The sequence below is a fragment of the Leishmania major genome, chromosome 11 (assembly GCF_000002725.2).
Source record: "Leishmania major strain Friedlin complete genome, chromosome 11".
Lineage (NCBI taxonomy): Eukaryota > Euglenozoa > Kinetoplastea > Trypanosomatida > Trypanosomatidae > Leishmania > Leishmania major.
The window spans coordinates 24,969-36,682 of record NC_007252.2 but is presented as its reverse complement, the minus strand read 5'-3'; the positions used below and the strand labels follow the sequence as shown (position 1 = coordinate 36,682).

Here is an 11,714-nt window from a genome sequence, read left to right as displayed (position 1 = left end):
CCGTCTGTTCGCCACGCCCAACCAATGCGCATCAACACGCACGCGCACAATGCTTGGCAACACCGGCATCCATGCTTGATAGCAAAACAGAACTGAACTAAGAAAGAGAAGGGCGCTCGCATGTCGTGCGAGTACCGCGTTGCATCTACAAGAGAGAAATATAACCGCAGTCAGCACATCGGCCGTCGTGTCGCCTTCGCCGTCCATGGCCGCTATACGCAGGCCATCGCGCTCGTCCAGACAATGACCTTCCGCCACCGTGCAATCGAGCTTAACGCACACCGAGTCATCGACGGGTGCCTTCTCATCTCGTTCCGTTTCCTTGTCCATCCAGCTGCGCCACTACCAGCAGCGAGCGGCCACCTCTCCGACAACGCCTTCACGCGGTGATTCTTCGTTCGCACAAGGAGTCCGCCGGGCACGCCCGCACACGTCATGTTGCGTCAGGACGAGGTATCCGGCTCCATCCAGATACGGGCACGGAAGGTTTTGTACAAGTCGCGCACCAGTGTACGGAAGTCGAGTCGGTGCATGGATTGGTAGTAGAAAGTCAGCTTGCGACGGTCAAATTGGTACTCGGCGTCTACGATGCGCATGGGCAGCCCGCTCTCCTGCACCTTTTCCTGCGCCACCTCCACGGCGCGCGTCTCAAGCTCTGTCTGCACACCCTGCAGCTGCGTCACCTCGAGCACGCTCGCGACACGCAGAACCTTGCCTACGCCCTTGTCGCGGTTCTCGCCAAGCTGGTGAGCCTCCGCGTCCCTCCACGAGTGCGTGACGAGCCCAATGTCCTCTCCTCTGTCGCCACCGACCACGACGTGCTCGCCCGGGGCTACGTAGTAGGGAGATTCATACTGCAGTACGCGCTTGCGCTTGAACTCCACCAGCACCTGACAAGGCCCGTTGCAGTCCTCCGGCGGTGTGGAAGGGGCTCTCACCGACTCCGCGTTGGGTCGCCGGCGCCGCTCTGCCTCCTCCTCGGGGTTGAAGGGCGGCATCGATGCACCTTTGTTGATTACTTCGTCGAGCAGGTGGTCATAGTTGAGCTGGCCACGGCTGATGGGCGGCGAGGCCATCGGTGGTGAGCCGCTATTGTTGTCATCCGATAGGTACATGTGACGAGGCGGGGTGATCATCGCATCCACATGCGCGCTGAGCGTCGGGGCTCCCGGGTCAAGGCCGAGGCGCTCCTGCAGCTGTCGCAGCTGCGCAGTGAACGCCGCATGGCTCGCTTGCAGATTGGACGACGACTGGTGATACCATCGATCCACGGCGCTTTGGATCTCGTCCACATCCTGCCCCAACAGCGATGTGTTCATCATCCGCCTTTCCTGGGGCGTGTGTGTTGCCGTGCAAACGTGTTTTGCAGGTGTGCAGCAGGACGTCACGCACAGAAAACGGAAGCGCGGCCAGAGGCGGTGCGAGCGTGCAGGCAGCGAGCAGGTGTGCGCGGCAGACAATGCCCTCCCACCAAAACAAAAAAAGCGGGTGATGCGATCAATGGGCGGGAGCAGCACCTAATACGGGATAAGCGATGCACACGCGCAGGGAGGGGAGTTGAGGGGGATGGAAGTCTGTGCGAATGTGGGTAGGAGGGTGCGCGGAAGAAGAAGGGACCACTCGGTTGCACTCACATCTTCCGCCGGCGGAGAACACGGAACGTCCACGTGAGGGGCGAAGACAAAAGACAGGGGAAGGGGCACCGCCCAACATACATGCGTAAGGGTGAGGCGTGGAGGAGAAGAGCGTCATGGCTTAGTAAAGACATGGCGCAGCAGCGAAGGAGGGAGGGCGGTGGCTCCTCTCGGCAGTGAAGTCGAGCCGCAGGCAAAACACGAGTCGTGCGTTGTGGAGATTTTCTACTGTGTGCCAGACACGCACGCAGCAGCATATGCGCTCGCGCGTTTCACCCACTGAGGAGCCTGTGCGACAACGTCGACCGCCTCATCGCTTGGTTTGAGACTGGTGTACCTCTCTCGCCTTGCAGCGCGACGCAGGTTGCTATGGTCTCCTTCTTTTCTCCGTGACCTTACCGGTTGCAGTCCCTTCTCCCCCCCCCCCACACACACACACGTGCACAAGAGCAACACAGGTGCGCAGGTGAATCTAAGCACATTCGGTGGCATCCACCGTGGTATGTGTTCTTCGGATCGCACTACTGCAGCGTCTATGGCTGCACCACGGCTATGGCACTGAAGAAAGACGAGGAGGTGCACTTCCGCGTGCGTGAGTTTCAACCTGTTCAGCTGTTGGCTCGCCTCTCGCCCACAGCTGCGGCACACACCTGGCAGAGGCGAAAGGGGAGAACAAATAATCAAGGCACAATGACATCAGGCGGGCGGTGATGGCAATGGTGAGGGCAGCGACACATCTGCCTACCAGGCTGTGAGTGGATCGCTGTCCTTGTCGGAGACCAGCACGGTAGTTCCCTCTAACTTTGCCTGCAGCGTGCGTTGCAACACCGCTTTAAGAAAGCCGCGCTCGGTGTTTGTGTGCTCGCAAAGGATGACCGCCTGCCCAGCTGCCGTGGCGGCCAGCACATCATGGTGGCTCATCTCACCCGAAAGCAACACGTGCACTGGGAGGCGCAGCAGCCGAAACACACTGGTGCCGCTACCGGCACACAGGGCTACTGACGATACCTTGTGAGACGGTTCCCATGAGTCTGGCAGCGCCACTCGCACCGTGGCCAGGCCCAGCTGCTGCTTCAGCGACCCCACCATAGAGCAGAACTCCACCTCCTCCTTTAATTTGACAAGGCGGCCCATTCCGGTGGCCTTCGTTGCCTCCGCCGCGTTCGGTGCGTACGAGGAAGTGGGCTGGATGGGACTGGCGGTGTAAGCGCCGTCGCCAGCAACCAAGGAGGCAAGCCAGTCGTTGATGCCGCCTTCTGCAGCGTCGAGCGATGTGTGTGGCGCGTAGATTGACATCCCTGCCGAGGCCGCCTGCAGAATAATCCGTTGCTTCGGATCCTGCAGCGTCAAGCGCTTCACAGGGCGGAAGAGCGGCGGATGGTAGGCGAGAATGACCTCAACGTTTTTTTCCAGGCACTCCTCCATCACCTCCGGGGTGAGGTCGATGGTGAGCATAATGGCGTTGCTCTTGTTGGGTGCCGGGGACTCGAGAAGAACGCCTACGTTGTCCCACGAGTGGTCTGCGAGGCTTAGCGGGGCCACCTCCTGCATGACCTGCGCCACACGCTGAAGAAGTGCCATGATGGACACTGCGCACGCCGTGGCAGCGGGGCCGCGAGAAGAAGGGGCGAGATAGCTGCGAGGAGGGAACGGCGCCGACCTCGCTGTGACGATGAGGTTGTGCGGGTGGGCGGGCGGGCTCCCGAGTTCTTGCGATGCGACAAGAGCGAGAGATTCGTATTGTGATCGCCGCCTCTAGCGACACCGTTTGCTCTCTGGTACGGAGGGGGCAGCGGGGGCGAGATGTGATGTGGTGTGAACACGCATAGAGGGTGGAGAGTTGTGCAGCGCGAGAGGAGAGGGCCTGGGATGCGGGAGGGGGAGGGAAAAGGAGCGATCTGGACTGTCGGGGGTGCAGACCGCTTGGACTGCTGCGTAGAGCGATGTGCCATCGCACCACACGGAGGGGCTTCGCCGAACACCTGTTCTCGTTGCTCATGGCGCCCTGAGGGAAGTCGCTTAACGGAACAGAGAACAAAGGCGGAGCTGCTCACGACAGCGTTTTCTCGTGTTTCTTCCGGATTCGCGACTGCACTGCACTCCCGCAGTTTGTCTTGAGTGCGCTTGTGATTATACGCTCACATACACCACTAGCCGCTCTATCCATCCCTGATGGCGCAGCGAGACCGAGCGGATGACTTTCGGGTAAGAATGGTGATTGAGGAAGAGGGACCGGGGGAGGCACGGGCACCGATTTCGTGTGCCGCAGAATGAAAGAGACACCGGGCGACTGAGAACACACGAAGACAGAAGACAGCAAGCGAGGGCCTGTCCAGGGACACGTTGTCGTTCTCTCTCACTCAGCCAAACACACACACACACACACACACACACACACATACATACACGCGGAGGGACAGCCACAGAAGGCACTATGCATGTGCAGAGCAGACGTCTATCGCCCAAAGACCGAGAGTGGAGGGCAAGAGGGGGTGGGCGGAGGTGCTCTGTTTTCTATACCGATCCTTGTCGTTGGCTAAACACAAAGGAAGTGCACCCCACCACTAGCATATGCACACCAAGAGTGAGGGAAGAGATGAACGGAGGACGCTAATAGTGATAGAGCCAATGCCTAGCTGCTTGCGTCAACGACGTGAAAGGTGTTAGCTTGTACTGGTGTCGTCATGCACACACATCATCGAGGAAACGGGAGAGACGGGGTACATACGTGTGATTGCACATGAACGAGTGCGCGCTTGCCACGCGCACAAGCACGCATGACCTGATTCCATTTGCGTGCACGTTCGGAGCGCAGACACGGTGAAGGGAACAGACACAAGCACATCCACACGCAAGAACACAGCTAGGGGACCACCTTTTCCCCTTTATGGCTGGTTTCGCTAAAGGCATAGGCGGCTACACGTATTGGCATGCCGCGCAACTCGGTGATGCGCACCGATCGTTCGCGGGCTGTTGGGGAGAGGCAGCAGAAGAAGGAGAAGGGGGGGGGGAGCATATTCTGCATGTTCGCCGATTCAAATGATAACGAAAGAAGCGAAAAGAGACTACAAGGGAGCATACATATATATGTATATATATATATACATATATGTATATGTATATGTATATATATATATAAGCGGATGTGCGCCCTCATCTCCCCGCACAGCACAACATCAGAACGTGAGGGGGAAAAACACAGCGGAAAGGAAGAAGAGAGAGAAGCGAGGGCCGATGGCAATGGCGTCTGCGCAGTGCCCACGTGCTTCTCGGATTATACAGCGGCAGCATCGGCCAGCTGCCAGCGTCACGAGCAACAGAGAGAGAGAGGTAAGAAAGCACAGCGGGTGATGGTAGCGGTGGTGGGGAGGGAGAAAGGGGAGAAATACACAGATACAGCATCAGTTCGAAACTGCATCAACGCCCGCACACACAGACACACCTCTTTACAAGTCTGCGAAGGAAGCGATGCCACTCATCTCTTCGCGCTCTCATGCTCGGGTGTGTGCTTGTGTGTGCATTTTGCTGTTTTGCTGAGAGTAATGAGGGTCCGTTTTCGGGTTGTTCGTGTGTTCGGCGCGCGACTCAGCGTCCTTTCTCTTACATGGGGTCAGCGTTGCGGCCGCTCAGGCAGAGATGAAAGACGTAGTCGGAGAACTCCCAGGAGGAAGAAGCGCAGCCTTTGGGGTCGAAGACGTGGTCTCGCAGCATGGCGCTAAACACTTCGGAGAGCTTCGACCCACCGCGGCACCACATGCGCCGCCGTGCTGTTGGTGCCGACTCGATCGGCCAGCGATAGTGGCGATATGCACCCTTGCACCTGCTGTGAACACTGCTGAAGTTCTGGGAGCGCTGCACCACAATAACGTCTTCCCGCCTCTCGAGCGACCACCAGTACGAGGCCGTCTGCAGAACAACAAAACAACGCGACTTAGCGAACACGTTCAGTACGCTGAGGGGCCCAGTGGGCTCCTCGAACTCCTCGATGGACGCGATACGCTCGTGGATGCTGGGCTGCTCACGCAGACGCTCCACCACCTCCTCTAGCGTAAGAAAACAGCGCATCTTTTCCTTGTACTGACCCGCTTGCGCCTCCTCGTCTGCGAAGAGGTCGAGGTAGTGCTCGCGCCTCTCGCTGTATGCATCGTTGAGCATGACTGGGCAACGAGGCGTGGTGGGGGTGGCGGGACAAGGAACGAAAGACAAGAGGGTACGCGAGATTTCGGCGGAGAAGGGAGCGCCAGCCCATGACACCGACTGTGCTGGAGGAAAGGGAAGCCAAACAAGAAGCCGGATGAGCGTAGCACGCCTCGTGACCGGTTGCTCTCACGTGTACGCACACGCGCCTGGTCTGCTGTGACGGAAGCGGCGATGGGTACAATACCGCAGCGGTGAAATAAGCGTAAATGCGTCCCTCAGCGGGCAGGAAGTCGAGTATGCGTTTGGTTGGCACGACTCCGTCACGAGAACGATGACGGTCTTTTCGATATTTGCAAACTCGTTGCACACTTCGCGAGGGAGTCGGACGAGCGGGGCGGCGATACGGGTGTTTTCGCTGAAGTGATGTGGCTGCGGCGCTTAGCGTGGCCAGGTTCGGATGTAGCGCGGAGAGGACGTGCCAACGTACGAGAAGGGTGCGGTGCAGGCTTCCGCGCTTCTCATACGTTGAGCTAGACGCAACAAAGAACACAAAAGGGCGGTGCAGATGCCAGGTGCTTGCTGCGGGAAGCATCCGCAACGAAAGATGAGAGATGCGTTGGGGAAGGAAGTGAGGGAGCCCCGATAGGCGCGTGAGAGAGGCGATGGTGGACCATGTCGGCCTTGAGGAAGGGGCGGGGGTGACGGGAGCTTCGTTATGTAGTGCCTTGAAAGAGTTGTGCCAACGTGGAGAATCTTGAGCATCTGCGTGCTCCCCCAAGCTGTGTGGAAATCACAGCACCCATGCGATCTGCAGGTCATTGTGAGCTCCCGTTCTTTAAAAGAAAACGAGCGGGCAGCTCCAGCAGACATACGACTTGCATGTATGCACGCCACAGACATCCTTTTCCATCTCTTGTTGCAGATGACGTCTCGCAAACGGGGAATGCAGCGCCCATCCCGCGGGCGAGGTGCACTTGATCGACACACAAATGCGTGCGTGCTTGTGCACGCATGCTTGCACCATCAATGCTCCAGCTCCTTCCGCTTGACCTCTACCAGTCGGAACATATTGTGTGCCGGAAGCGGAACGGCCCTCGGCACGCACATCGTCGGTGCCGTTGTAAACCAGGGGTCTCTGAGGAGTGCCTCGGCGGTGGCCCGCTCCCCTGGTTCTAGACACAGCATCCGCCGCAGAAACATTGCTTCTGCTGACTTGATGCCGTAGTTGCTACACCGCTGCGCGAACGTGTCGGGACGACCAGGGGCCAGAGGGAAAGGACAGCGGGCGGCGCGCCGGTAGTACACCTCGCTGGAGCTAGGCGGGGAGCCCAGCCAGTCCACAATATTGGCGAGGCACTCCGCCTCGTTTCGGCTCTTTGCAAACGGTGTGCCGCCCGTCAACATCTCGAACAAGATGCACCCACAGCACCAGATGTCGAGGCTGAAGGTGTAATGGTTGTGCGCCCCCATCAGCACCTCGGGCGGCCGAAAAGCAGTAACACAGGGTGGGCCTGTCATGGCTCCTGCCGCGGCACAGAAGCGCGACCACCCGAAGTCGATCAGCTTCACCACACCGGTGTGATCGACCATGACATTGCTCGGCTTCAAGTCGCGGTGAACTACTTTGTGCTTGTGGAGGTAGGCAACCCCGGCGATGATCTGACGGAAGATGCACTTGACGACGTGCAGCGGCATGCGCGGACGCGTGGAGGCAGCGGTCGAAGCTGTGCCGTGGTCGCTGCTTTGTGGGGTTGAGGGCCACCGACGCAGCAGAGATGTGAGGTCGTGTGCGATAACCGGCATCAGCATCACCAAACTACCGTCGGAAAGGATATGATAATCAAGCACCTGGACGATGTTCGGATGCTGCAGTGCCGCAAGCAGCTCTACTTCCCGAAAAGTGCAACGGTGGATGCCCAGACTGCGGCGCCGCAAGCTGAGCAGCGTGTGCATGCGCTTCATGGTGATGTACGTGTGGGCCACGGTGTCGTAAAGAACAAATACTTCGCCGAAGGTGCCCTCGCCTACTTTCAGCACGCGCTGGTATCTCTGGAAAAGTGCCTCCACGGTGAGAGACGACTCGCCGACGCCAGTATGGGCCAGCTCTGCAAAGCGCTGCTGCATGGAAGGGAGCAAGCGCTCCATGCACGCCCGCTTGCACGCTGCGTTGCCGTCATCAGGCACGTCTTTGTTCTGGTTATCCAGTTCCCCTCCCATTTGAGGAATGGGCGCAGTTCTGCACAAATCCGCGGCGCTGGCAGCGGAACCGCACCGCGACTTGGCGCAACGCTATCTTTAGTGATGGAGCCACTTGGGTGTAAGCAGAGAGAGTCATGCCCGCCTTCGCTGTGGGTGATGGCAGGCGGCGATCTTTCCAGTGAGTCTGCGCTTGGCAGGCCGAAGGATCTCGCCACATAGAGGTAGCAGCAGGAGCAGATGAGGGAAAATAGAGGAAAATGACAGCCACCGCAGCGGTCGCACAGAGTGCCTGTATTCTTCCAAACAAGCAACCAAAACACACACACACACACACACACACACACACACACACACACACATGCTGATGCGGGGGCCGTCGACTCCCACCTGGCACTCAAGCAACGCGATATGTGGGGTTGTATTCGACGAGTGAATGTACAACGAGCGCACATTGGCGTCTCTGTCTACCCGCCGCCGCACCCTACATCCTGTATCTCCTAAAACTAGCTCCTAAGAGAATCATGATAGGCGCAGCTAGTCACATATGCAGCCGTGCGCGGTCTTTTTTCCTCAGTCCGCCGACAACCACGCACGAAAAGGGGTGCGGTAACAATCACAGTAAAATTAGGAAAAAGCTACTCCTCCTCCTTGCTCGGCATCGGCGCAGTCGTGTGTAGTGTGGTGCAAGTTTGTGTTCGCTGCTGCATGCAACCCCGTATGCGCGAGCACCGACTAGGGCGTACCGGAGATGTCTTGCGGTCTTCCTCGTGTTGCTGCTTTTCACATAGACACCGCATATGCAGCTAACGCGCGATCCGCTCAAGGTCGGGAAGACGAGGGAGAGGGAAGACAGCTGTGTGCGCACATATCAAGAAAGAGGCGTTGTGTGCCGATGCCCCGCCCCCACTCGCATGGAGCACATCGTCGCTTGAATTGCTGAGGCTTTTACTTCCGGCTTGGCGTGCCACTGCCCAGCGACTCGTCGGCTGCGCAAAGCGGCCGAAAAAAACGAAAAGGAGAGACGGGCATGCGAATGGCCGCTCGGCGCTGTGAGGCAATAACGCGTAGGAGACCTCTCCCCCTTCTCCCCTACCTCCGTCTTTCCCAAGGACACGTGCGCCACTGCTGAGCACCCCCAGCCATGCGTGTGACCAGGGGCACGTCCCACGCGACGCTGCCGCTTAAGTGACAAGCGCAATGCGGCGAAGCATGGAGGAAAACAACCAAAACAAGGAGAGCGCAAGAGAGCATTAGCAGGGGTTCCCTGATTGCGGTGGCGGCGTTGGCGAAAAACATTTTGTCTTCTGTTCTCGGCAGCGAGGATCCGACGCGAAGAGATGCGAAAGCCCTGCTAAAAGGATAATGATCTCTCCACCATCCGAGGCCGGAGGATGAGGGGGAAGGGGCGAGAGAGACGCGGACACGCGTGAAGGTGGCGCCGTTCAAGTTGGCGAAGAGGAGACGCACTTATTTTTCGCTTCACATTTCCGCGTCGCTAAGAAATGGCTATGGAGGGGGAGGGAGAAGAGTCAAAAGATCCGCACGCCAAGGCGCTGGTCAGCGTGGATGGCCCGCTGCTGTTGCAATGATCACATCCCACTGAAGGCACTTACTCCTTATCGGCCGCAGGGGCTTCTGCCGGGAACTTGAGCATCTCCGTCCCCATCATAAAGGGGCGCAGTACCTCGGGGATCACGATGCCTTCCTCGGTCTGGTAGTTTTCGCAGATGCAGCACATTGTGCGGGTGACAGCGCAGAGAGTACCGTTCAGCATGTGGCAGTATTCCTTCGTGTTGCTTGCTGTGCTGCCCTTCGTGTTCGGGCCGAAGCGGCAGTTAACACTGCGGGCCTGGTAGTCCGTGCAGTTCGAGCACGAAACAAGCTCGCGGAATGCGCCAGAGCCGGGGAACCACGCCTCCAGATCGTACTTCTTGGCAGCAGCATTGTTGAGGGCACCAGAGCAGATGTTGATGACGCGGTACGGCAGACCAAGGCTCTCGTTGAAGTCCTGGGAGGTCTGAATCATCTCTTCCAGCATCTTCCACGACTGATCTTCGCGAGGAGAGCACACAACGAACTGCTCCAGTTTGTCGAACTGGTGGACGCGGAAGATGCCGAGCGTGTCGCGGCCGTGCGCGCCGGCCTCCTTTCGGAAGCACGACGAGACGCCCGCGTACTTGATCGGTTCCTTCATTTCGGTGAACCACTTGTTGGTGTGGTAGGCGGCAATGGGCGCCTCGCTCGTCGCAATCAGGTACTTCTCGTCCCCGTCGCCGGAAACCTTGTAGAGAGACTCGTCAAAGTCAGAAAGCTGCGCCACTGCACCCATATACTCCTTGTTGAGGAAGAAGGGCGGGTAAAAGGGCTCGTAGCCGCGGGCGATGAGGAAGTTGAGCGCGTACGAGATGAGGGCGAACTGCAGCTGCACGAGGCCACCGCGCAGAACAAATGCGCGGCCACCCGCCATTGCCGTTACCGTCTTGGACGTGTCCATAAGACCCAGACGCTCCATGCAGTCTACATGCGTCATCCTCATGCGGCGCGTCACGTCACCAAAGGTGCGCACGACCACGTTGCCGGTTTCCTCATCGTTCGAGACCGGGACAGACTCGTGCAGGACGTTGCCAACGCTAATCACCATGCGATCCCGCTCCGCTTCCTGCTCCGCGGCCAGCTTTGCAAGACTCTCCACCTGCGTCGATAGTGCCTTGGACAGTTCCTTTAACTGGAGAATGCACAACGGCTCCAGCTTCTCCGTGTCTAACGTGCCTTCCTGGGCGGCGCTCATGACATCCGCCGGCACTTCAGAGACGTCGCCATCCGCCTCCTTTGCCTTCTTCTTGGCACCGACGGCTTTGCTGCAAGTGTTGATCATTTTCTTGCTGGCTTCCGTTAGAAACTGCGTGCGGCGCCAGCGCTTGTCAATCTCGATGATATCATCGACGATCTCCGGCCTGGCGTAGCGGCGGCGCTCCGACTCGCGCACTATATCCGCCATCTCGGGATCGCGGAACAGCTGAATGTCGAGCCCCATGGTGACCGTAAGCACACAAGACAAAGGAGTATACTTCGCAGCACGCAACGGCGTTTGTGTGTTGCTGTTACAGACAAACAAAAATTAAAGAGAGGGTGTTGCAAGTGTGTGTTGCACGGGTATGATAAGGGAGGCGATTCTTGACACGGCAGCACGTGGCCAGCGTCCGTTGAGCGTCGAGGCGAGGCAAGGAGCACATAAAGAGAAAAGACCCCCCCCCACACACACACACCACCACACACCACCCAGTTCGAACCGCAGCAGAAAGGCGGAGAGAAACACATGATCGCGGTAATGCGGAAGATGAGTTGGGGCATAACAGAAGAAGGGATGTGATATGCCTCTCTTGTGCACTCAAGATGACTTCTCAGGCTTGTAAGTCACCCACGTGCACGGGCAGTTCCTCAGCATCTCTGAACGAGTGCGCAAGTCAACGTCGAGCACTACAAATCGGAGGTCTCGCGCACGCCGCGTATAAAAAAATGCGTGGGTCTGCGTCTGAAATGCCCACTGCTTGCGTGTCCCCTCGAATCATTACCTGAAGCAGCGTGTGCGACTAGGCAGCGCCGCAATCACGCGTGTGTACTCTTAGGCGCGTGTACGAGTTGTTGTGTTGTTTGAGATGACGGAAGGCGCACACAAGTGCGCTCAACTGCAAACACAGATTCGCAGTCACTCTCTGAGCGAAAGGGGGCCGCCACGCCCCC

At 58.4% G+C, this 11,714-nt stretch overlaps 5 protein-coding genes across 5 annotated transcripts; all 5 read right to left on the bottom strand.

Annotated features, from left to right (window-relative positions):
* Nucleotides 1-443: 443 nt before the first annotated feature.
* On the bottom strand, nt 444-1,322 carry LMJF_11_0140 (conserved hypothetical protein; the record flags this gene model as incomplete). The annotated part of the gene is made up of 1 exon (XM_001681430.1): nt 444-1,322. The coding sequence occupies one exon, from the start codon at nt 1,320-1,322 to the stop codon at nt 444-446; it is 879 nt and encodes a 292-aa protein (XP_001681482.1).
* Nucleotides 1,323-2,375: 1,053 nt separating this feature from the next.
* Nucleotides 2,376-3,215, bottom strand: LMJF_11_0130 (NGG1 interacting factor 3-like protein; the record flags this gene model as incomplete). Its single annotated transcript, XM_001681429.1, has 1 exon — nt 2,376-3,215. One exon carries the CDS (start codon nt 3,213-3,215, stop codon nt 2,376-2,378), a length of 840 nt encoding a protein of 279 aa, XP_001681481.1.
* Nucleotides 3,216-5,234: 2,019 nt separating this feature from the next.
* LMJF_11_0120 (conserved hypothetical protein) lies at nt 5,235-5,789 on the bottom strand (the record flags this gene model as incomplete). Its single annotated transcript, XM_001681428.1, has 1 exon — nt 5,235-5,789. The coding sequence occupies one exon, from the start codon at nt 5,787-5,789 to the stop codon at nt 5,235-5,237; it is 555 nt and encodes a 184-aa protein (XP_001681480.1).
* Nucleotides 5,790-6,797: 1,008 nt separating this feature from the next.
* On the bottom strand, nt 6,798-7,991 carry LMJF_11_0110 (putative cyclin-dependent protein kinase; the record flags this gene model as incomplete). Its single annotated transcript, XM_001681427.1, has 1 exon — nt 6,798-7,991. One exon carries the CDS (start codon nt 7,989-7,991, stop codon nt 6,798-6,800), a length of 1,194 nt encoding a protein of 397 aa, XP_001681479.1.
* A 1,591-nt stretch (nt 7,992-9,582) lies between these two features.
* LMJF_11_0100 (putative seryl-tRNA synthetase) lies at nt 9,583-11,007 on the bottom strand (the record flags this gene model as incomplete). Its single annotated transcript, XM_001681426.1, has 1 exon — nt 9,583-11,007. The coding sequence occupies one exon, from the start codon at nt 11,005-11,007 to the stop codon at nt 9,583-9,585; it is 1,425 nt and encodes a 474-aa protein (XP_001681478.1).
* Nucleotides 11,008-11,714: the final 707 nt, after the last annotated feature.